The sequence below is a fragment of the Bufo gargarizans genome, chromosome 7, assembly GCF_014858855.1.
Source record: "Bufo gargarizans isolate SCDJY-AF-19 chromosome 7, ASM1485885v1, whole genome shotgun sequence".
Lineage (NCBI taxonomy): Eukaryota > Metazoa > Chordata > Amphibia > Anura > Bufonidae > Bufo > Bufo gargarizans.
In genome coordinates, this window is record NC_058086.1 from 201,518,456 (window position 1) to 201,542,869 (window position 24,414).

Genomic DNA, 24,414 nt, shown 5'->3' on the forward strand with positions numbered 1-24,414 from the left:
AGTGCGATTTTCACGCACGGTTGCTAGGAGACGATCGGGATGGAGACCCAATCATTATTATTTTCCCTTATAACATGGTTCTAAGGGAAAATAATAGCATTCATTCTTAATACAGAATGCTAACTAAAATGTTGCTTGAGGGGTTAAAAAAATAAATAAAAATTAACTCACCCCATCCTCTTGTTCGCGCAGCCGGCATCGTCTTCTTTCTTCTTCTTTCAGGACCTGCAAAAGGACCTTTGATGACGTAATCGGGCTCACCACGTGGTGAGCGCAATTACGTCATCAAAGGTCCTTTTGCAGGTCCTGAAAGAAGAATAAAGAAGACGATGCCGGCTGCGCGAACAAGAGGATGAGGTGAGTTAATATTATTTTTTTGAACCCCTAAAGCCACATTTTAGTTAGCATTCTGTATTAAGAATGAATGCTATTATTTTCCGTTATAAGGGAAAATAATAACATCTGCACAACACCGAACCCAAACCTGAACTTCAGTGAAGAAGTCCGGGTTCGGGTCTGGGTACCACATTCAGTTTTTCATCACGCGTGTGCAAAACGAACGCATTGCACTCGCGTGGAAAAAAACTGAACAACACAATCGCAGTCAAAACTAACTAAAACTGCATGCGCACTCGCGCGGGTTTCCCGCAATGCACCCGGGACGCATCTGGAGCAAATCCGGTACGTGTGAAAGAGGCCTAAAAGGTCCACTATTCTCTTGCTGTTTATTTTTGGCTGCCCTTACAGAGGTTGTCACCCAGTAACCCCGGCATCGCACAAGCTTGTTGGTTTCACAGTAGCACAGATAGAAAGGCGATATAGAAATGGATGAATCAAAATTTTATATAGGCAGTTTTTTTTTCTTTTTTATTTAAAGGAGAACACTCCATCCGTGGTACGTTCCACCTTTGGCTACATTTTTCCAGCCAAATCTAAGTTCAGAAAGAAGATAAAGATCCATTTCTCGTTATCTGCGTGTTCAGACATAACTATGGTATTCCACCTTACTTTGAGATAAGGTCCCATTCATTTCATGTCCCACTGGGTGTTTGAGAGATGCAACGGGTCCAAGATAAGATCCTCTTCCTGCCCAGACATATTTTCCAGTCCTGACTTTTTGAAGTGTACATGACGTTGACACAAGTTTTCTTCTCAAATGTCCGTCCTTGGCCGGCGCTCGTCCTACGATACATGGAGCTGATGAAACATTCATGGTCCATATTAATATTGTATGACCTGATGTCATGGTCACTGTGGCTGCCGGCTGGTGACTGGGTTTGGTGACCGTCAGTAAATTTCCTGAGATGTCTTAACTTGTCAGTAAAACATGACCTTGCCCCGGACAAAATAGTGGTGCATATCCATAGATATTAATTACACGTTGGGCACCTGTGGATCTTATAACTGTTCCAATTTGGGAAGATATTGACACCATGGAGAGGAGTCCCCGTCTTCAGACCCCCAGCTAGGTCTAGCTCTGGTTTACTCGAGCTGTCCAGCTATTAGATGGACGGCTATCCTTCTAAAAGCCCCTCATGTAATACAGTTCCATTGCAAGAGAAATAAGAGAAGGTTTACACCTCTATTCGGCATTCCTGTAGTGTGTTCCGGCAGAGGAGCAGACTACCGGAATAACCGTATCCAGCATAGCCGATTACCACCAAGCACGGGTTAACGGCATAAATGCCGGCCTTCAAGACATGCAGTGGTATTATCCCGGCAGCAAGCCATAAGAAACCTGCCAGAAGAAACCATTATAGTGAATAGGGGTCCGGCAGTGCTTTGTGGTAATCGGCTATGCTAGATACGGTAATTCCGGTAGTCTGTTCCGGCAGAGAGGGCCGAACGGAGATGTGAACCTAGCCTAAGCAGCTGGTCTCATGAACCCCAAGAAAATTTTGCTGGGGTCTGAAGGGTTGGAGCCATTTCAATCAGCTGAACAACCTTAGAGCTTATTGGCAGCTTTGGGATAAAACGCTTTGCAACGCCGCATCTAGTGATTGTCGATACGCAGCGTAATGCGGCTGAGACACAGCAATCACAATAAATTCAAACCAGGTTGCAGGTCACACGCAACTGTGCCAGCGTGGACCTCTTTCACACGAACATGTGCGCTCCGTGGCCATATTGCGGATCCGCAATACACTGGCACCGTTCCGTGTGCATTCTGCTCACCCAAATTTGGAGATGCGGAATGGTACGGAACCCTACGGAAGCACTTCAGATTGCTTCCGTGGGGTTTCGTCCCGTACTTCTGTTGCGGAACGGCCAGATCGCGGACCCATTAAAGTTAATGGGTCCGCAATCCACTGTGGCTGCCCCACGGTTGGTGTTCGTGCATTGCGGCCCGCAGCACGGCCCCGGGGCGCACAGGTTCGTGTTATTTTTTTATTTTTTTTAGTTCGTTTTATATTAGGCCATCTGTACAATTTTTTATAAAAAAAGAATTCGGGGTAGTTGCCTTCTCTGAATGGTCATCCAAAAATGCTAATCAAGACCAGAGATACCCATCTGTAGACAAGCCTGTTTCTGGGTTAGTGCCCCTCATTTAGACAGAACAGGGTACTGGTTGGCCAGAGGGGGTACTGGTTCCTATTGAGGAGCATAGCGGTATATGGAGACTTATTTTTCAGGCAATACCCATTGGAAAATGTATGCAAATTAAATCACACAAGTCAAACCAGAGACATTCGTCTGTAGACAGCACTGTTTCTGGATTCTTACCGCTCATCAGTGCAGAGCCATCCCATCGAACCAACCATTCTCCTGCTCTGTGCTGATGAGGGGCCAAAACTCTGAAACAGTGCTGTCTACAGATGAAGGTCTCTGGTTTGGCTGGTATGAGCTAATTAGCATACTTTCTCCCATGGAACATAAAAAAATAAGTCTCCATATACTGCTATGTCTTCTCAATAGGAACCAGTACCCCCTTCGGCCAACCAGTACCCATGAGGGGCAATAAGCCAGAAACAGGCTTGTCTACAGATGGCTATCTCTGGCCTGGTTGTCTTGATTAGCGGTTTTTGATGACCATTCAGAGGAGGCAACTGCCTCATTCAATTGTACAGATAGTCCTAATATAAAATGAACCGTCTGAGAATCCAGGCAGCAAAAGATGTGAAGCCCAAATAGCCGACGGCTTTTCTCTTTGTGCACGGCCAGTTCCTAAAGGAGCCTAAGGCTACTTTCATGTGCGACACCAGTCCCAGCAGAGAACAGCCTGCCAGAGTTCTCCGGATTCGGCAATGCCCTCCGGCCCTATTAACCATAATGGGGTCTGGCGGAGATCCAGCTGCAATTTGGCAAAAAATGCAGAGAATTGGCTGGACAGAAACCGCGTTTTTTTTTTTCTGGCCAATTCCCAGCATTCTCTGCCAAAGCCGGTGTCCAGATCACCCTACTGCAGATGTGAAAGTAGCCTAAAATGCAGGCGTGAACTATAGTATACTGCTAACTATAGTAATAATTCTCACTTGTCTTGGAACTGTAAGTGGTCGGCGCGTCTTGCCGGCTGGGAGTTGTAATTCTCTGGTCATTGAAGAGTCACAGGTTGTAAATGCATGCCGGGCGGTGTTTTTCAGCTGAGACAATCCTAACTTCTTCTTTTTTTTTCCATTTGTAGGAGGCTCGGGGAGACTACAGTAGGTAATTAATCACCGTCTTTTGTCTCTTGTACGTTCATGTTGAGTGTTGGTTTCTGAATGGTAGGCAGCCATGCCAAAGTCTACAACTCCCCCCCAGGCCACTTGAAGTTATGTCTGCAGTGCATAGTCTGCAGACAGGGAGGGGGGCTTTGTAGGGAAAGTGTGCTGACAATCCAAAAATAGAGGTTTGGATAACATCTCCTAGGTTTCAGCCCAAAATACGCCAGCTCGCTCAGACAGCGAGGGCATTAGAGCTGTCTGTCATCCCAGGGTTTAATTAATTCCCTCCCTTTTCATTATAGTCTTTACTTAGGCCTTGTGGTTATGAAGGGCCCTCGTTTTACTGCTGGATGATCATTTGCGGACATTTTCGTAGACTTTTTTTTTTAGCACAGTGATGTCAAATGGAAGTGAGTAGTCGGTTTATCCTAAAATGATTTTGTTAAATGTACACATTTATGTATAAGTATGGGGTGAGTCAAAAGCCAGAAAACACCTTCCTTGACCTGCTGAGTGGGTCAAAAGTCCTGAAATGTATTTACCCATTTACTGTCAAAGCTAAATAATTTGCTCTGTGTGAGGGTCTACGGATGGTCTTGTGATCGATTTTGGGTGGAAGGGTGTTTGTTACACCCTGGTCAGAGACAGTTACATGGTCCACTGGTGGGCACCTATCATCTTGTTGGGTATGAGGACGGTCTTTGAGTATCCTCTAGTCAAGGAGAGTTTCATGTGATGGCCTGCTTATGAGGTCCCTGTTGAGTTGAAGGGTGGTCTATGAACATCCTTTCACTGAGGACAATTTCGTGTCAGAGTAATCTTCTGTGTTGGGTAGAAGGGGTTCCCAATAGCCTAACTTATCAAGTTGGTCATCCTCATCTGTGTAGCCAATTATGCATGTCTACCTAAAAAGAAGCACCAACCCCACCCTATTCATCTTGGGCTAAAACTAAACTATCTTAAGGCCAATTGTTGGAACAAAAGTTTGTATGAATTTCGCTTATCAGTTAATTAGCCCATTCATTATTTGTCTGCAGCACATCGTTCTATGTAAACGGGGAGCGTGCATAGTAAGGGAGGATGAATGATCGTAATAATGATCATTCAACCCCCTTTCATTTTGCATCAGCCTCATGATAAGTTCTTGTATATCACCGATCATCACTGGCCTGGCATTGGCTCATGGCCATATACATTAGATAGCTGTTGGCCCATCATTATCTCCCCAACTCCTCCTTACACATGCACACTCAGCTCGGGCCAAGCTTGCATGTGTCCTGAACAAGGAGAAAGCTGCTGCCAGAGACCTCTGTCAGTGACTTAGGCTCCTTTCACATCACCGTTTCTCCTTTCCGTTCTCCGGCTCCGTTGAGGAGCAGGAGAACGGAAAGGACGGATTCTGCAGATAACTGAGACCTAACTGAGCGTAACATAGCGTAAAGACCCCATAGACTATAACGGGGTCCGGTCGGTGTCCGCTCAGAATATGATTTTTGAGCAGAGACGAAAGTCTGTTACGCTCAGTTAGGTCTCAGTTATCTGCAGAATCCGTCCTTTCCGTTCTCCTGCTCCTCAACGGAGCCGGAGAACGGAAAGGAGAAACGGTGATGTGAAAGGAGCCTTATCTCCCCGAGAATGAAAGTATCGAGCAGTTGAAATCCAACAGGCCGATCCTTATTTCCCCCAAAATCTACTGTCTGGGAGAAGTTGGGACAACTCCAAAATATTAGGTGGTTGACCGGACCTGCTGAAATCTGAAGGTTTGGCTGACATTTATCTAAAGGCTCGTTCACACGAACGTGTGAAGTCCGTGCCCATGCTGTGGACTGCAAATTGCGGTCCGCAATGCACGGGCACCGTCCGTGGGGCAGCCGCATGAGGATCGTGGACCCATTCACTTGAATGGGTCCACGATCCCACCGTTCCGCAAAAAGATAGAGCAATACGGCAATGGGCAGCACACGTTCGTGTGAACGAGGCCTAAGGCCTCATGCACACGGCTGTTGTTTTGGTCCGCACCCGAGCCACAGTTTTTGCGGCTTGGATGCGGACCCATTCACTTCAATGGGGCCGCAAAAGATATGGACAGCACTCCGTGTTCTGTCCGCATCCGTTGCTCCGTTCCGTGGTCCGCAGAAAAAATATAACCTGTCCTATTCTTGTCCGCTCTTCGCAGACAAGAATAGGAACGGACGCCATCCGTGTTTTGCGAATCCGGAATTTGCGGACCGCAAAACACACAACGGTCGTGTGCATGTAGCCTTAGGCCTCATGCAAACGGCCGTTGTTTTGGTCCGCGCCGCAGTTTGGGCAATTCCAACTCCATGTGCTGTCCGCATCCGTTGCTCCGTTCCGTTGTCCGCAAAAAAATATAACCTGTACTATTCTTGTCCGCGTTTTGCGGACAAGAATAGGCAGTTATATTAAATGCTGTCCGTGCCGTTCCGCAAATTGCGGAATGCACACGGACGCAAATCCGTGTCTTGCAATTCCGTGGTTTGAGGACCGCAAAACACACAACGGTCGTGTGCAGGAGGCCTAAGTATGTGATTAAATGTCCAGATTTTTTTGCCTATACACATCATGTAAAGCCGTCCTTTCACTTACGGTATTTATTTTATTTTTTATTGACTTCCCTATGCGTTGGCCCTGCCGGCTACATAATGGCTGGCACGAGGCACAGGAATTACAGGTTCACATTACATTTTTTTTTTTTTTTTAGCTCTGTTTACCCTTTAATTTACTTTCTAGCTGCCAAACATACAGGGAGCCTTACAGCCTTGGAGAAATCTTCCATTCTCTAAGTGCATGGAGCTATTAGTAACAACTCACTGAGCAAATACGGAGCAGAAAGGTCACACATGGGCCTGTTAATGATTCATCCCTCTTTCCCTTTTTTTTTTATTGCCAAAGTGCGAGCTGATAAAATGTGAAGGCCTTCCCACACGATGTCCCCGGCCGGTTTAATAATAACCAGTGACCATTTGAACTTGAGACTGCCCCACCTGATCCATTACTTGTGTGTTCACGGCTTTTCCATTGTGTCTATAGGTGAATGTGGTGAATAAGGCTGGGTTTGCACGCGAGTGTATTTGGTAACGTCCCATATGAATTGAATCTCATACAATACAATGTTTTTGAAGGGCGTGCATACTTTTGCAACCACTTTTAAGTTATTTATTTGCATCTAAAATTAAATCTATACAGCTCCCATGCAGATCTGTTTGTCTCATATGTAGTATGATCCTGCATTCATGGGCTAAGGCCACACATCAGGAGACATCAGATTATTGTCAACCGAATCTGCAGCTCCTGGCGCTGAGCATGTATGTATGTGTATGGGGGAGCCGGGAGAGATATATTTTGGTTGAATGAATGCTATTGGAGGTGCGTGGGTACCTTCATGCTGGTCATATGCAACGTGCTGCCCCCCAGGGCCGATTGTGTCCCAGGTTTTTAGGAATGTCGAGTGGTTGTGCGGCCTTATTAGTTTTGTGTGTGTCACGGTGCTCCTACCTGTATACCATTGCTCCCCAGGGTTAGACTCCGTATCAATAAAGGGAAGAGTTATGGTGGAGGAGGAGAATAAGCCGAGTCCAAACGTTATAAAGTTCAACTTGAATAAACTTGCATCCAGACAATAAGTGGTCTTTCTCTTGGCTTCAACAGGTTTTGAGGTAAACTGTCAGGCAAACTTGGATACCTTGCTCTATGTTTCTCTGCTGTGCTAGACTCTGGCTTTGGTCTGGTAGCTGGACTTTATGAAAGTTCTGGTACCTTTGAGTGGGGTGCCTTTGGCTGTTGACCCCCTCGTAATACACTGTGAGGAGTCATGGTGCTCTATGAGCTGCTTCCCTTGGGAAACTCTTGCTGCAAGAGGGAAGCCTTTCCCCTCACTGCACCATGTCTTGTGTCTGTCCAGCTCCACTATCCACACTAGACTACTATCGCTTCATACAACCTCTCTCTTGGTAGGAAGCAGGACTAGGCCAATTCTGCCCAAAAGGGGGATAATGGAATGTTAAGTTCCATTCTAACTAAAGATCTCTCTCAGCCAGATACACTGCCACCTGCTAGATAACCAGGCACATTACATGTAATAAAGGCAGCAATGTTATAAAGGCACAATATCAAAGGACCTGGAATCAAATACGCAGATGACATTATTTGTTAGCCATTAGAGACAGTAGCAGGGTTTAGGAATGGTAGCTGTCAACTGAACACTGTCACTCCCAATCACTAAGCTCAGCCAAGTGTGCATGTCTGCTAAACACAGAGAGGGTGAAAAATCCGCTGCCAGACCCCACTGACAGCAGCTGATCTTCACCGAGAACCAAGAATCGGGCAGTTGGATTTCAACATCCAGCGTCGGATGGGTCCTCAGAGGGTCGGCGCTCAGAATAACTTAGTGGGCCCCAAGACATTAAGTCCGATGCTGTCCACATCTGCTGTTAGGTGAGAGTCAGGGTGGAGATTAGATGGTCATTGAGGTCGGCTGACGTTTATCTAAGGTTCTTTCACAGAACTATATTTTACAGTCTGCAAAACGTGGATCCACAAAAAATATGGATAATGTCCGTGTTGCATCAGTTTTTTATCTTTTTGCAGTTCCATTGTAACAATGCCTATTCTTGTCCGCAAAACGGACAAGAATAGGACATGTTCTATCTTTTTTCCGAGCCTGCAGAATGGACATAATCCGCATTTTTGGCAGCTCCTTTGAAATGAATGGGTCCTATCCAAGCCGCAAAAAATGCGGACCAAAAATATGGTTGTATGAATGGAGCCTATTGTGTAGGATTAGCTTTACCTCATTCCCTCTGACCGTTTTTCCTAATTTACAGACAAGAGAAGAGGGGACAGATGGAAGGCAGCAACATAGCTGCAGATCTGACTGCAAACTGGGTTTATTTGTAGTCTGTAACCATGGAGACACATATGTCTACACCGTGTTTTTTGTGATCAAGAGTGTATGCAAAGCTGCTTTATTTTTATTTATTTTGGCTCCATTTGAAATATAAATCAATGGTTGCCTTCAATGGGATGTCCGATTCCCCCAAACTAAAAATTACTCACCTCCAGTAATCTCACCTCAACCCGTATTTCAGTATTGAGGCTCCCGTTGCCACTGCTTCTAGTTGCTGGTGGACCAGAAGTGATGGCATTACCATCTATGGTCATATTGGCTGCTGCAGCCATTGATGGGCCTCAGCAGCGACGAGGCCTTCAAGTCATGATAATATCGAACATGACCATAGACAGGAAAATTTGCACTCAGTATGGCCAAGTGTTCAGATATTTTCAACTTGAATGCCCTGGTCAGGGGTCATATATTACATGGGCCTTTTTTTAGTTGCACACCTGAGCTGCAGGCTGCAGACGACTGACCTATAGCATAAATTTTGTTGTCATCGTTCTGCTGGTTCCCAGGCACCTCCTAATCACTAAAAATAATTACAGTTACAGCCTTTTTCTCAATTGTTCTGATGTGCCAGCCTGATTATATAGGGTTGGGTGACTGCTGCAAAATCTAGGGCAGTTATGAAGAGATGCTTGTGTGGGTACAGTTGTTTGAGGCGAGACACTGTAGATTTCCTCCAGCGTATGGTCATAATACAGACAGTGACCCCCCCCCCCCCCCCATAGACCGAGGCTTATAAAGCTTATATAAACCGTTAGCTGACTGAAGCAAAATATGCAATGAAGCCCCAACCAAAATAGTGTTGCAACCTGAGGCGTGGATGCTGCTCCGAAGGAAGCCATATTTTGTTGACCTCTGTCCCCTTTGCTGTGATTTTTTTTGTTTGTTATTTGCTTCCTAAATGTTTCCTAAATGCTAAATTAAACAACTTTCTAAATAATCTTCAGTAAAAATACTGATTTGCTTCTGCAGCGCGTGTTTAAGGCTACTTTCACACCTGCGGCAGAGGGTTCCGGCAGGCAGTTCCGTCGCCGAAACTTCCTGCCGGATCCATCAAAACGCTTGCAAACTGATGGCATTTGTCATACAGATCAGGATCCTGACAAATGCATTGAAATGCCGGATCCGTCTCTCCGGTGTCATCTGGAAAAACAGATCCGGCATTTATTTTTTTTCACATTTCTTGCGGTCTGAGCATGCGCAGACCGCAATGCCGGATCCGTTTTTTCCAGAACACTCGCGCGCCCGTATCCGGCATTAATGCATGTCAATGGGAAAAAATGCCAAGTGTTCTGAAATTTTGGACGGAGATAAAACCGATATTATCTCCGTCCTGAAAAGTCAAAAAGACTAAACTGAAGTCATCCTGATGCATCCTGAACGGATTGCTCTCCTTTCAGAATGCATGGGGATAAAACTGATCAGTTCTTTTCCGGTATTGAGCCCCTAGGACGGAACTCAATGCCGGAAAAGAATAACGCTAGTGTGAAAGTACCCTAAGTCCTTCACCTAGCTGGTGGTGCTGCTAAATATGACATAAATCCATCAGAGCATTGTCTCAGCTTCTGACAGCTGTCTATGCTCTCCCCCTCTCTTCTCTCATTGATGGAGATAGCAGCAGGGAGGGGGAGGAAGTTGTACACAGCAGATCAGAGTGCAGAGGGGAGGAAAGCGTCCAAGATGGGCAGCTAACACAAGATGAAACTAGGCACAGGTTATAAACTGAATATCTGGGGATATGGATAAGGAATGAAAACTGCAGCCTGAAATAAAGTGCAACAAGGTAACAACTAATATACAGTACAGACCAAAAGTTTGGACACACCTTCTCATTCAAAGAGTTTTCTTTATTTTCATGACTATAAAAATTGTAGATTCACACTGAAGGCATCAAAACTATGAATTAACACATGTGGAATTATATACATAACAAAAAAGTGTGAAACAACTGAAAATATGTCATATTCTAGGTTCTTCAAAGTAGCCACCTTTTGCTTTGATTACTTCTTTGCACACTCTTGGCATTCTCTTGATGAGCTTCAAGAGGTAGTCACCTGAAATGGTTTTCACTTCACAGGTGTGCCCTGTCAGGTTTAATAAGTGGGATTTCTTGCCTTATAAATGGGGTTGGGACCATCAGTTGCGTTGTGGAGAAGTCAGGTGGATACACAGCTGATAGTCCTACTGAATAGACAGATAGAATTTGTATTATGGCAAGAAAAAAGCAGCTAAGTAAAGAAAAACGAGTGGCCATCATTACTTTAAGAAATGAAGGTCAGTCAGTCCGAAAAATTGGGAAAACTTTGAAAGTGTCCCCAAGTGCAGTCACAAAAACCATCAAGCGCTACGAAGAAACTGGCTCACATGCGGACCGCCCCAGGAAAGGTAGACTAAGAGTCACCTCTGCTGCGGAGGATAAGTTCATCCGAGTCACCAGCCTCAGAAATCGCAGGTTAACAGCAGCTCAGAATAGAGACCAGGTCAATGCCACACAGAGTTCTAGCAGCAGACACATCTCTAGAACAACTGTTAAGAGGAGACTGTGTGAATCAGGCCTTCATGGTAGAATATCTGCTAGGAAACCACTGCTAAGGACAGGCAACAAGCAGAAGAGACTTGTTTGGGCTAAAGAACACAAGGAATGGACATTAGACCAGTGGAAATCAGTGCTTTGGTCTAATTAGTCCAAATTTAAGATCTTTGGTTCCAACCACCGTGTCTTTGTGCGATGCAGAAAAGGTGAACGGATGGACTCTACATGCCTGGTTCCCACCGTGAAGCATGGAGGAGGAGGTGTGATGGTGTGGGGGTGCTTTGCTGGTGACACTGTTGGGGATTTATTCAAAATTGAAGGCATACTGAACCAGCATGGCTACCACAGCATCTTGCAGCGGCATGCTATTCCATCCGGTTTGCGTTTAGTTGGACCATCATTTATTTTTCAACAGGACAATGACCCCAAACACACCTCCAGGCTGTGTAAGGGCTATTTGACCATGAAGGAGAAAGATGAAGTGCTGCGCCAGATGACCTGGCCTCCACAGTCACCGGACCTGAACGAAATCAAGATGGTTTGGGGTGAGCTGGACCACAGAGTGAAGGCAAAAGGGCCAACAAGTGCTAAGCATCTCTGGGAACTCCTTCAAGACTGTTGGAAGACCATTTCAGGTGACTACCTCTTGAAGCTCATCAAGAGAATGCCAAGAGCGTGCAAAGCAGTAATCAAAGCAAAAGGTGGCTACTTTGAAGAACCTAGAATATGACATATTTTCAGTTGTTTCACACTTTTTTGTTATGTATATAATTCCACATGTGTTAATTCATAGTTTTGATGCCTTCAGTGTGAATCTACAATTTTCATAGTCATGAAAATAAAGAAAACTCTTTGAATGAGAAGGTGTGTCCAAACTTTTGGTCTGTACTGTATGTAAAAAAAAAAAAATTCCTTGGTGTCCATGGCCTTAAGCAGAGCTCAGATGGCAACAGCTCCTGTACCTATAACACAAGTGAGGCCATATAGCTGGATAGAGCCATAGCTTAACAAAAGATTCTTTCAAAGTCTAAGATCAGTCAGAAGGGCACATCAAAACCGCTCCAAGGTGTGTGCTCTGTGCTTTGTACATGTAATAACCTGGTCGTACAAAACATTTCAAACCTGAGTGACAGTCAAGGTCAGCAGTCACCAGTGCGAGGTGTGAGAATGTGCAGGCAGCAAAGTCTTTTCTTCTCTCCCTTGGGAAAGGTACGATATGGTTGTATCTTCTATTTTAAGTGGATACAATACGTGGATAATTCTATAGACTCCGCATACTTCCTATTGGTTAGACTGACAGGTCAGATATTAGCGGTGATGTCTCTTGAAGATTTTAAGGATTTAATAAGGTCAGGCTTGTAAGTGGCCTTTTTCTTCTTGACGCCAGCACACCTGATCTGTCATGAAACAGTGGTGAGATTGCAGTTAGCCTCAACACTGCACTAACCTACAACCCCTACACCACAATCACATGGTCCAGGAAGCTGAGATATGAGGAGCTGTTTGGTGTGGTCCTCATCTGTAGAGCTTCTTTAGCTGTCAGTGTGAAGGAATACTTTGCCACATGGAGGAAATATTTTGAAACTTAAGTATTTTATTTCCCTGACTAAGGGCTCATGCACTCATGCTGGCCGGGCCCGCGCTGCAGACCACAAATTGCAGGTCCACGATCTGCATCTGACGGTCCGTACAGCAAAAAAGTAGTGCATGCACTACTTTTTTGCGGTGCGGAGGCATGGACAAAAAACCCACGGAAGCACTCCGTAGTGCTTCCTTGGGTTTCCGATCCGTGCCTCCGTTCTGCACCGCATTTCCCGGATTGCAGACCCATTCAAGTGAATGGGTCCGCATCCGTGATATCGGGTGCACACACCTGGTGTCCGTTTTTTGCGGACCCGCTGTATGCCGTCCGCAATACAGCCACGGCCGTGTGCATGAGCCCTAACGCAGAAGATTTTTTTTTATACTTTACTCAAATGTATTTCTTGTTTAGAAAAATGTTATTAGTAGTGTATGCTGTGATGGTTTACAACTTTACACCATGGTATGGCTTCTGCCAAGCTGCTTTCCGCCCTCTCTGCTGTCAGCACAGCATGGATCCAGCTTGCAGGTGGAGAGCTGCCTGGTTCCTAGGGATGCACTCCCTAAAGTTGTCCATAAACCTTCAATAACTGATGGTCAAACGTTCATTTGGTCAGTAGCTACCTGTCCTGATTCTCATATAAGCCCGGGCCAAGTATGTGGTTTGAATGTGGAGAGATGAGAAAGCAGCTAGCAGACACCCCTGATGACGACTTACAGTCATGTGAAAAAATTAGGACACCCTTTGAAAGCATGTGGTTTTTTGTAACATTTTTAATAAAAGGTTATTTCATCTCCGTTTCAACAATACAGAGAGATTAAAGTAATCCGACTAAACAAAGAAAACTGAAGAAAAGTCTTTTCAAGATCTTCTGTAAATGTCATTCTACAAAAATGCCTATTCTAACTGAGGAAAAAGATAGGACACCCTTGCCCCTAATAGCGAGTGTTACCTCCTTTGGCTGAAATAACTGCAGTGAGACGGTTCTTGTAGCCATCTACCAGTCTTCGACATCGGTCTGAGGAAATTTTACCCCACTCCTCAATGCAGAACTTTTTCAGCTGTGAGATGTTTGAGGGGTTTCTTGCACGTACAGCCCTTTTCAAGTCACCCCACAGCATCTCAATGGGATTCAAATCTGGACTTTGACTTGGCCATTCCAGGACTCTCCATTTCTTCTTTTTCAGCCAATCTTTGGTTGATTTACTAGTATGTTTTGGGTCATTGTCATGTTGCATGGTCCAGTTCCGCTTCAGCTTTAATTTTCTAACTGATGGTCTCACATGTTCTTCAAGCACCTTCTGATACACAGTAGAATTCATTGTGGATTCTATGATGGTGAGCTGACCAGGTCCTGCTGCAGCAAAGCAGCCCCAAACCATGACACTTCCACCTCCATGCTTCACAGTTGGTATGAGGTTCTTTTCTTGGAATGCTGTGTTTGGTTTACGCCAAACATGTCCTCTGCTGTTGTGTCCAAATAATTCAATTTTGGACTCATCTGTCCAAAGAACATTATTCCAGAAGTCCTGGTCTTTGTCAACTTTATCTTTGGCAAATGTCAGTCTGGCCTCGATGTTTCTCTTGGAAAGCAAAGGTTTCCTCCTTGCACACCTCCCATGCAAGTTAAACTTGTACAGTCTCTTTCTGATTGTAGAGGCATGTACTTCTACATCAACAGTAGCCAGAGCCTGCTGTAGTTCTCGAGATGACACTTTAGGGTTTTTGGAGACCTCTTTTAGCATCTTGCGGTCTGCTCTTGGGGTGAACTTGCTGGGGCGACCAGTCCTGGGTATGTTGGCAGTTGTTTTGAAAGCCCTCCACTTGTAGACTATCTTCCGGACAGTGGAATGGCTGATTTCAAAATCTTTTGAGATCTTTTTAAATCCCTTCCCAGACTCATAGGCTGCTACAATCTTTTTTCTGAAGTCCTCTGACAGCTCTTTTGCTCTCACCATGGTGCTCACTCTCACTTCAACAGTCAGGAGCACACCAAACTAAATGTCTGAGGTTTAAATAGGGCAAGCCTCATTCAACATGCAGAGTAACGATCTACTAATTATGTGCACCTGGTGTGATATACCTGTGTGAGATCTGAGCCAATTTAAGAGGGAATACATGTGAGGGTGTCCTATCTTTTTCCTCAGTTAGAATAGGCATTTTTGTAGAATGACATTTACAGAAGATCTTGAAAAGACTTTTCTTCAGTTTTCTTTGTTTAGTTGGATTACTTTAATCTCTCTGTATTGTTGAAACGGAGATGAAATAACCTTTTATTAAAAATGTTACAAAAAAACACATGCTTTCAAAGGGTGTCCTAATTTTTTCACATGACTGTATGTTGCGGGAGAAGAACAGGACATCCAATTTTGGAGAGAAGTCAGGAGCTCATCATACATGTTAGATGGCCTTACCATCCATAGTCTATAACAGGGATGCTCAACCTGCAGTCCTCCAGTCCAGGCCTTGTATGTAGTTGAACAGCAGCTTTACTTTGCATAAACGTTCTCCAAAACGGTTTACAGACTTTGTCTTGGTCCCAGCAGGCTCTAGCATTAAAACTAGCAGGCAAACTCGACTTTTCTACATCTGTTTTTCTCTGGCTCTGCTGTACTAACAGGCTGGTTGTATAACTTTGCTTCTTCTTGTGTGCTGCACTTATCTTTTTATGGTCTGTCTCTAGATTAGGCCAGGAAACTTTCCTCCTGGCTCCTGAGGCTCTAAGCTTTGGCCTCCATGGCAGAGCTGAGGGTGCTCTGGCTGGCTTGGGCACATCCAGCAAAGACATGCCCTACATACCTTCCCCTAGAAGGGGGTAAGCTAGACTAACTAGAATTGGTCCCCACCCTTCCTGCAGGAAGTAGGACTCGCCCACTTCTCTCCAGAGGGGGGTTAGAATGGAATGGAAGGTTCCATTCTAACTGTAGCTCTGCCATATTCGCTGCCACCTGCTGATGAACCAGGCACATTACATGGAATAAATACATAAGATGACATTTTGTTAGACCATTAAAGACAGTAGCAAGGTGCAGAAGTGGTAACAGCACTCTGGGGTGTTACACATGTTTATTGGGGAATGGCTATCGGCCAAATACATGTTCTTCGGACAGGTATCTCGTGTGTGTGTGACCAGCATTACAGCTGACCATGGTATAATGAAAAGTTATGGTTAATAGAATAAACTTCAAGATCTCTGCTTGCTGTCGGTGAATCGGAACATTCATATATTTATATATTTGAAGACTTAAGACCTAATCCTTTACACAACTGTGAGACCCTATATTTTTTACGCAGGGTAACGTCCAGTTAAAAACCTTAAAAAAAGGTGACGTCAGTAGATATACTATAGATACCTAAACATATGATGTAACCTCGCCATTGTTTTCCTTGTTTTTGATCCTAGACGCATTTCGGGGAGTGACTGTATCTCATACACAGATACATGGCTTTGGTATCACCTGGACACCAGCCAAGTCTTATAGATAGCAAAACTATTTCTACCGGGGTCTACATCCTAGACATTTATACCTAAAATACTGGCACTGACTCAGGCCACAACTCAACATTAGTAAACCACATGAATGCCTTATTGGGAGGCGCTGAGCTCATAAAACTGTGGTGTCAGCAGGAGGGGCAGTCGCGATGATACTTGGCACTCACTTTACATCAGCACTAAGCTTATAATAGGCAATTTCTCATACGGGAGTTATGCTTTGAGAAAATGAAAAGTGGACAAAATGGACCGACGATTAGATTTTATATTACGTGCTATAAACGCCAAGTCAGCATGTCACCTGGATCAGAGACGCAATAAAGAAGGTGAGACAGGACGCTAGAACCTTCCCTGAATTCAGAAACGAAAGCTTACCCGGGCCCCTTTCACACGAGCGAGTATTCCGCGCAGGTGCAATGCGTGATTGCGAACGCATTGCGCCCGCACGGAATCCGGACCCATTCATTTCAATGGGGCTGTGTACATGTGCGTTGGTTTTCACGCATCACTTGGGCGTTGCGTGAAAATCGCAGTGTGTTCTATATTCTGAGATTTCCACGCAGCCCTGGCCCCAAAGAAGTGAATGGAGCTGTGGGAGAATCGCATCGCATCCGCAAGCAAGTGCGGATGCAATGCGTTTTTCACGGATGGTTGCTTTGTAAACATTAACTTTTTTATCACGCACGTGCAAAACGCATTGCACCCGCGCGATAAAAACTGAACAACTGAACGCGATTGCAGGCAAAACTGAATGACTTTGCCTGCAAAATCGTGCAGTTTTCACTGAACACATCCGGACATAACCCGGACACGCTCGTCTGCAAGGGGCCTTAGGCTTCTTGCACACAAACATATTTATTTATTTTTTTCCGTTATTTTTGCGTTCAGTTTGCGGTCCGTATGCGGAACCATTCACTTCAATGGGTCCGCAAAAACAACGGAAGGTACTCCGTATGCATTCTGTTTCCGTATTTCTGTTCAAAGATAGAACATGTCCTATCATTGCCCGCAAATCACGTTCCGTGGTTCCCTTCAAGTCAACGGTTCCGCAAAAAAAAAAAAAACTGAATGCCTACGGAATGCATCCGTATGTCTTCCGTATCCGTTCTGTTTTTGCGGAACCATCTATTGAAAATGTTATGCCCAGCCCAATTTTTTTCTGTACTTACTGTTTAAACATTATTGTATGCTTCCGTTTCCGATCCGCAAAAAACGGATCACAAACGGAGACCAAACGGAAACACTACTGAAACAAAAAAATGGAAAAACAGATCCGTTTAAAGCGAACCGCAAAACCATACGGTTGTCTGCAAAAGGCCTTAAAGGGGTTAATGGCTGGTTGGCAAGGGTCTCACTTTTAGGACACCCATAGGACACCCTAGGGTTAGGGATAGGGTTAGGGTTAGGGTTAAAGTGAGAACTTAAAGTGGCCCTGGAAAAAAAATAAAAGTGGCCCCATTTTGTAGGCAGGTCCAAATTAACAGAAGGTGGGGCAACACAAGTAGGCGGGGTCAACAATACCATAGCCCAAATACTATCCCATCAGAATAATATACCGCAGTGCAGCACTATATATAATCCCAAAAGCTGTCCCTCTGTGGTGGCCCTCAATAGCGGCCATCTTCTGTCCTCCTCTTCCAGTTGTCTATGGAGCAGGGGGCTTAGGACATGAGGATCGGGCTACAGTATTTGGATTCTGGAGGGCATGTGCGGTCGCTGGCTGGGTACATGCGTACCTGATTCTCACAGAGTTAATTACCTCTGAGAGCTCAATATGTACCCGGTCAGTGGCATCTGCCAACTGGGAAATTTGCCTGTAGGGTCTATGGCCAATGTGCCTCTGCACCCACCTATTGGGTTGTTGAGAGTCAGGGAGACGGCCCCATGTAGCCGAAGACTGATTTTAACTTTTTAATAGAGTATTAAGGTATGTTCACATGATAAATTTTGAAAACGCACTGATTTTCTGCACAGCTTTGGTGCAGTTTTTGGTGCATTTTTCTAGCTTCACCTTCATTTCAATGGGAGAATCAGCGCGGATTCCGCTCCGAGATGGAGTATGTTGTTTCTTTTTTCCACGCTAAAAAAAAAAAAAACTGTTAGGGAGGTGCGGATTCCACACGGAAAACGCGTGAAAAAAGGGTGCCAAGTTTGAAAGTGGCCTAAGAAAACAATACTGAGCAGAACCCCCTGATAATGCAGAACACTCAGTACATAGATAATGTCTTCTCCAAGTAATAAGTCCTTGGAGATAGTGAGAACAATTAGTCTGGAATGTAAGTTTCGCTGTCAGGGTTGAGACTATCGAAACTTTTTACTGGGATGAATTGGTGGCGGCGCAGATACCACCTGACCTCCGGGCTTGATAGATGCCATTCTTATTGTGAAAAAACATTATCTGGTCATTAATTACCTCATAATCTGGTTATTAATTACCCATTATCTAGTAATTAACTACCCAAGTGCCACAGTCCCATGTTTTACACAAGGCCCAATACTAATTTAATAATCTGTCTGTCCACTTACTCATTGCCCCTCGTCCAGCCCATGACTCATTGCCGGACAGTGATGCATTACTAACTAACAGATACTGAGGGTAAAAGGGGATTAACCTAATGACCCAAACCCAGGAAAACTGAAACGAGTCCAATTATTCCTTCCCAGACAGAGGGAATTCCTGTTCCATTCATTCACTATCTACACAAAAACTAGACGGTATGACTAAAGACTCATCTGTCACCTGCAGCTTACACCATCGGCCCAGGGGGACATAGTTTTAGGTGGTAACTTGGGAGGAAAGCGATGCAAATTAGCTCTTAACAAGCTCTGCCTCTAATGCCACCAGATGGAAGGCAGCTATCCTGTAAGTCAATGTTCAGCTCTTTAACTAAGCCTTGAGACATGACTTAGATATTAAATAAGCCAGCACCTCATCTGCAGACAGCTGTTTCGGGGTGATTGCCCCTCATCAGTGCAGAACAGAGAGTACTGGCTTGACTGGATGAGAGGCCTGTGTCCGGGTCAGGGGGGAACTAACTCTCCTTAGGCTTAATCAGCGTGAGGAGACTTATAGGCCATACAGGCTCCTCTGGAATTCTGGGAGGGAAGGGATGCAAATGAGCTCTTAACAAGCTCCGCCTCTAATGCCACCAGATGTAAGGCAGCTATCCTAGAAGTCAATGTTCAGCTCTTTAACTAAGCCTTGAGACATGAGTGGTAATTTGTAATAGTAGAGCTTTTTAATGGCCCTCTCTCTGGTTCTTCTGAAGTGAAATTACCATAGGGTCCTATAGTCACCTAAGCTTAGTTCAGAACAATTATGGGGGGTCTGGGCCGAGGGTTACAGCAGTAGCGTGGGCCCCAATGTGAAATGTGCAACAGGGTACCACCTCCCATGTGCCCTGGTGTTATTCCATGTGGCAGAGGGGGCCTCTTGGTTGCCAAAAGTCCTAAATTTGCAGGAACCTTCCTGGCCTTTCCGGTTTTGGGGCTTTTCCAGTGTGGGTTTTTTTGGCAAAAATTTACCAACTCCAGTGTTGGTAAGTATGGCGGCCCCAGAGCCAGGTTGAGACTGCTCAGTCTGCACCTTAGGCCTCTTTCACACGAACGTGTGCACTCCATGGCCGTATTGCGGACTGCATTTGCGGATCCGCAATACACGGGAGCTGTTCCGTGGGCATTCCACATCACAGATGCGGACCCATTCACTTGAATGGGTCCGGAAATCCGGAGATGCGGAATGGTGCGGAACGGAAGGACAGAACAGAACCCTTACGGAAGCACTACGGAGTGCTTCTGTGGGGTTTCGTCCCGTACTTCCGATCCGCAAAAAGATAGAACATGTCCTATCTTTTTACAGGACAGGCAGATCGCGGACCCATTAAAGAGAATGGGTTCGCGATCTGCTGCGGCTGCCCCGCGGTTGGTATTCGTGCATTGTGGCCCAAAATTTGCAGGCCGCAGTACGCCAGATAGGCCTTATATAGAGGTTGTAGTCGGACCCAGCCCTAGAAAATTGGGCTGGGCATAAAATTTCCAATAGATGGTTCCGCAAAAACAGAACGGATACGGAAGACATACAGAGTACATTCCGTATGTGTTTTTTTTTTTGCGGACACATTGACTTGAATGGAGCCACGGAACATGATTTGCGGGCAATAATAGGACATGTTCTATCTTTGAACGGAAATACGGAAACGGAATGCATAGAGTACATTCAGTTTTTTTTTTTGCGGAACCATTGAAATGCATGGTTCCGTATACGGACCGTATACAGAACTCAAAAAAGGCCCGTATACCGAACGCAAAAAACCTTCGTGTGAATGAGCCCGCACTCTTGCAAAGCGCTGCTGCTTTAGGATTAGGCAGAGATAGCGGCACTGGGGGCGGGTGAGAGACGAGATACGTTTCCATCAAGCTATTTCTGATTCTGCAGGAAGTCAGTTATCAAGACAGAAATAACTTGGTTTAATTTTGGAGAACATGAAAAAGAAAACATCCCACAACGATGGAAACTGGACGGGCGTTCCAGGCGGGCAGGCGGTGCGGCTTGTTTTCTTTAAAGAGCTGACATTTCCAATCCAGGCTTGTGCTGGCGAGAAAAACCCTGGTTAATGGGATTGTCCCACAAAAAATATTCTACAGTTTTCAAACCAGCACCTGGATCGTTATTCTTTTTGTAATTGCACATAATCAAAAATTTTGTATAGTCGCTGAGCTGTTTAATAAAATGTATCTGTATAGCGCCACCTACTGTTTGTTCTTTTTCTTATTTCTTTGACCTGCTCACTGAGATGGCCGCACATGCTCAGTTTCATCCTTCAACTGCCTCCTGAGCTATGATAGGGAGATCATGGACACACCTCCTGAGCTATGATAGACAGAGCATGGAAACGCCCCCTGAGCTGTGATAGGAAGATCATGGACACGCCTCCTGAGCTGCAGCAGAGAAGACACTCCCCTTGAGCTGCCAGCTTGATATAAATCTAGCAGAGCAATGAATGGGGAGATCTCTGGATCCATGTGAGGTACCGGGCTGGTTCTAGCTTTGTTAGAAAGAGATTGTCATGTCCTCTATGATGTCTGATTTTAATTTTTTTTACATTATTCATTGGATAACCCCTTTAATACAAAGGGAGGCCTCGTCTTGCTCACAACAGCTGCAGACCGGGGACTGCTGCTCTGATCTAGAGTCTATGCTCTTCTTTTATTTCGGCAACCATTTTCTAAGATTATTACTGAAGTGCGCATAAAATGAAAAATATAGTGACTTTGCAAATAGTCTTGATTTAAAAATATGCTACCGTTTTGTGTATACAGCTCTTATGCAGACCTATATGTTACAGGCTGCAACGAAACCTGTACAGTATACTCTGGTCTTGCAGTCATATTCCTTTCCTCTTGACCCCCCAGAGTGCTGCCATTCCAGCTGTTTCCACTGGTCCGGAAAGCATGATCGCTGCAACTGATCGTTAGCCTCAGCAGGGACGGCACGTGACCGCTGACCCTCTGCATTGATCTGCTATTCTTGCACATGAAGCCATTAAAGGGGTTGTCCAGTTTTGAGGACCTTTTGGCCTAACCCCCCTATGTCGCCAGACCTGGGAAGGAAAGGATACTTACCTGCTCCCCGCTTCTGGGTTCTGGCTACGTGACCCATTGATGTGACTCATGGGAGATACATCACCGCCGAGGCCAGTCATTGTTTGCAGCGGCACGCATGACCTCCGTCATTCCGTATGCAGGAGACTGCAGGAGCCAGAAACCAGGGCAGGAAGCTGATAAGTATACTTCGCTTCGCAGGTCCGGTGCCTTGGGCCATCAGGTTAAAAGGCCCCCAAGGTGGACAACCCCTTTAAGTACCTGCAGTGGTCACGTGAATAGGAACTAGTGATGAGCGGGAGGTGCCATATTTGATTTTGCTATATTTTGCGAATATTCGATTAAATATTCGTCTTATATTAGTCGAAATCGAATATTCGTCATTATTCTATTTATCGCGAATAATATGCGATTTAATTATTCACGTATTGCGATTTTAAATGTATATGGCAACTTTCCTATTGGTTGGCTATGGCTAACGTATATTTTACAAATATTCGCTATATTGCTATATATCAGGGATGGCCAACCTGAGGCTCTCCAGCTGTTGCAAAACTACAACTCCCAGCATGCCCAGGCTACCTACAGCTATCAGCCTACAGCAGGGAATGGTGGGAGTTGTAGTTTTACAACAGCTGGAGAGCCTCAGGTTGGCCATGCCTGCTATATATTCTTGTTTTAGAATATGACGAATATTCAAAAAAACTAACTTATAGCAATATAGCGAATATTCATAAAATACACATATAGACTGCAATTTAGCTAATATAGTGCTATAATCTTTTTTTTATAGTCAAATTTTTTTTAATCTTCTGTACTTCAGGTTTAGAAAAAATGTACACTAGTAAAAAAAAACACTATAGCACTATATTAGCTAAATTGCAGTCTATATGTGCATTTTACGAATATTCGCTATATTGCTATATATTCTTGTATTAGAATATGACGAATATTCTAAAAAACGAAGTTATAGCAATATAGCGAATATATTTGTTATTTAGAATATTCGTCTTTTTTTTTTTCAATGTGTACTGTTATTCCACTTTGGCATACTCCTCCCCGACAAGCATCCCCGTCACTATGGGAACGCCTGTGGGTTAGAATATACCATCGGATCTGAGTTTTCACGATCTCAGGGAAAACTCAGATCCGATGGTATTTTCTAACCCACAGGCGTTCCCATGGTGACGGGGACACTTGTCAGGGAGGAGTATGCGAACAACTGTACAGATTGGGGGGAAAAAAAGGCGAATATTCTAAATAACAAAAATATTCCCTATATTGCTATATATTCATTTTTTAGAATATTTGTCATTATTTTTCCATATGAAAACATGATTTCTTCCTGCTTAAGTTGCTTGTGGGCCAATGACTCATTGACCCGCAAGAAAGAAGCAGGGAGGAATCTTGTTTTCAGATGTTAAAAAATGACGAATATTCGATATAGCGAATATATGGCACTATATTCAAAAAATTTGTGAAGTTACGATATTTGCGATTAATATTCGCTATTCGAATATTCGCCCTTAACACTAATGGGAACGGCACGTCATCACTTCTGGTTAGTGATGATGAGAGCTGCAGGGCTGGAATGGTGGGATTTCCAAAGGGTGAGTGACTCTTTTTGCAGGACAGTCCCATGAAAAACTGGACTGTCGCTTGTAAGTGGTCCTGTGCAGCAAATATTTTATTCTGACATCTCCTGGATATTTTCTAAGCAGGTCAGAAGTACTACAACCCCCATAATTGCAGTATATGGGTACGGCCACATAAAGGAGGATTTTCCACAGTGGAATTTCCGAAACAAATCCGCATGTTACTTGTGCATTTTGCAGCGGACTTTACCCTCTCTGTTACAAATCTATGGTGGAAATCAGCGCCGTATATTGCAGATTTCCATTCCGCATTTTTTGCCGCTGTGTGTGGTACTGCAATGCATAATGGATTTTTCTGTCTGGAATTCCATGGCGTAAAATCCACAGCATGTTCGCCACATGTGAACATATCCTTAATGTGTATGATAGTGTTTATACTTCAAAACCTCTGGATAAGCTCCTTGAGATCGGTCACCCACAGGGCAGTAGTCACCACAGGTCCCGATGTCCAGCTCGTCCTGGTCCCAGGGGCTGTTCCGCTCCCTCCATGTCTGTCAGCGATGTGTTTGCCTTATGAATCATTGTGTATTCTCAGCTCAGGCTGTAACTCTTTAAATATATTGTTGACTATGTGAGCACCGGGCAGGAACTGCCTTAATTGATTACTTGAATGTGATCCAGTAGGTTTAGTGTCATCTGGGAGGAAGCAAACAGTGCGTTTCAGGAGAGGAGCCACATAAATCAGTGCGTCCGATCCATTTCAAGTTGTCCCCATACAGTTCCGGACACACCAACACTAGAGTCATGATGGTGACATCATCGCATGACATCATCTATGGTGATGTCATGCGAGAGCGGTGGCCAATCATCCTAGGACTCCAACCACCAATGCAGAGAGAGGACGCTCAGTTTTTTTTTCTGTTCTCAGACAAACCCTTTAAATATTAAAAAACCTGCTGCCGCCAATAGCAGGAGCTGAGGGACCTCACAATAAATTGGTACGCAGTAAGCTGCTTAGCTCCCCCTAGCACAAATTTTATGATTT

The 24,414-nt window shown here is 44.7% G+C and overlaps 1 protein-coding gene across 2 annotated transcripts in view; it reads left to right on the top strand.

Moving 5' to 3' along the window:
- The window catches only part of FRMD4B (FERM domain containing 4B), a 211,638-nt gene that overhangs the window by 127,564 nt on the left and 59,660 nt on the right, over positions 1 to 24,414 (top strand). For both annotated transcript variants that reach the window (XM_044301976.1, XM_044301975.1), the window contains exon 7: positions 3,623 to 3,645. In XM_044301976.1, coding sequence (XP_044157911.1) covers positions 3,623 to 3,645 — 23 coding nt within the window. The remainder of the gene's footprint in view (positions 1 to 3,622; positions 3,646 to 24,414) is intronic.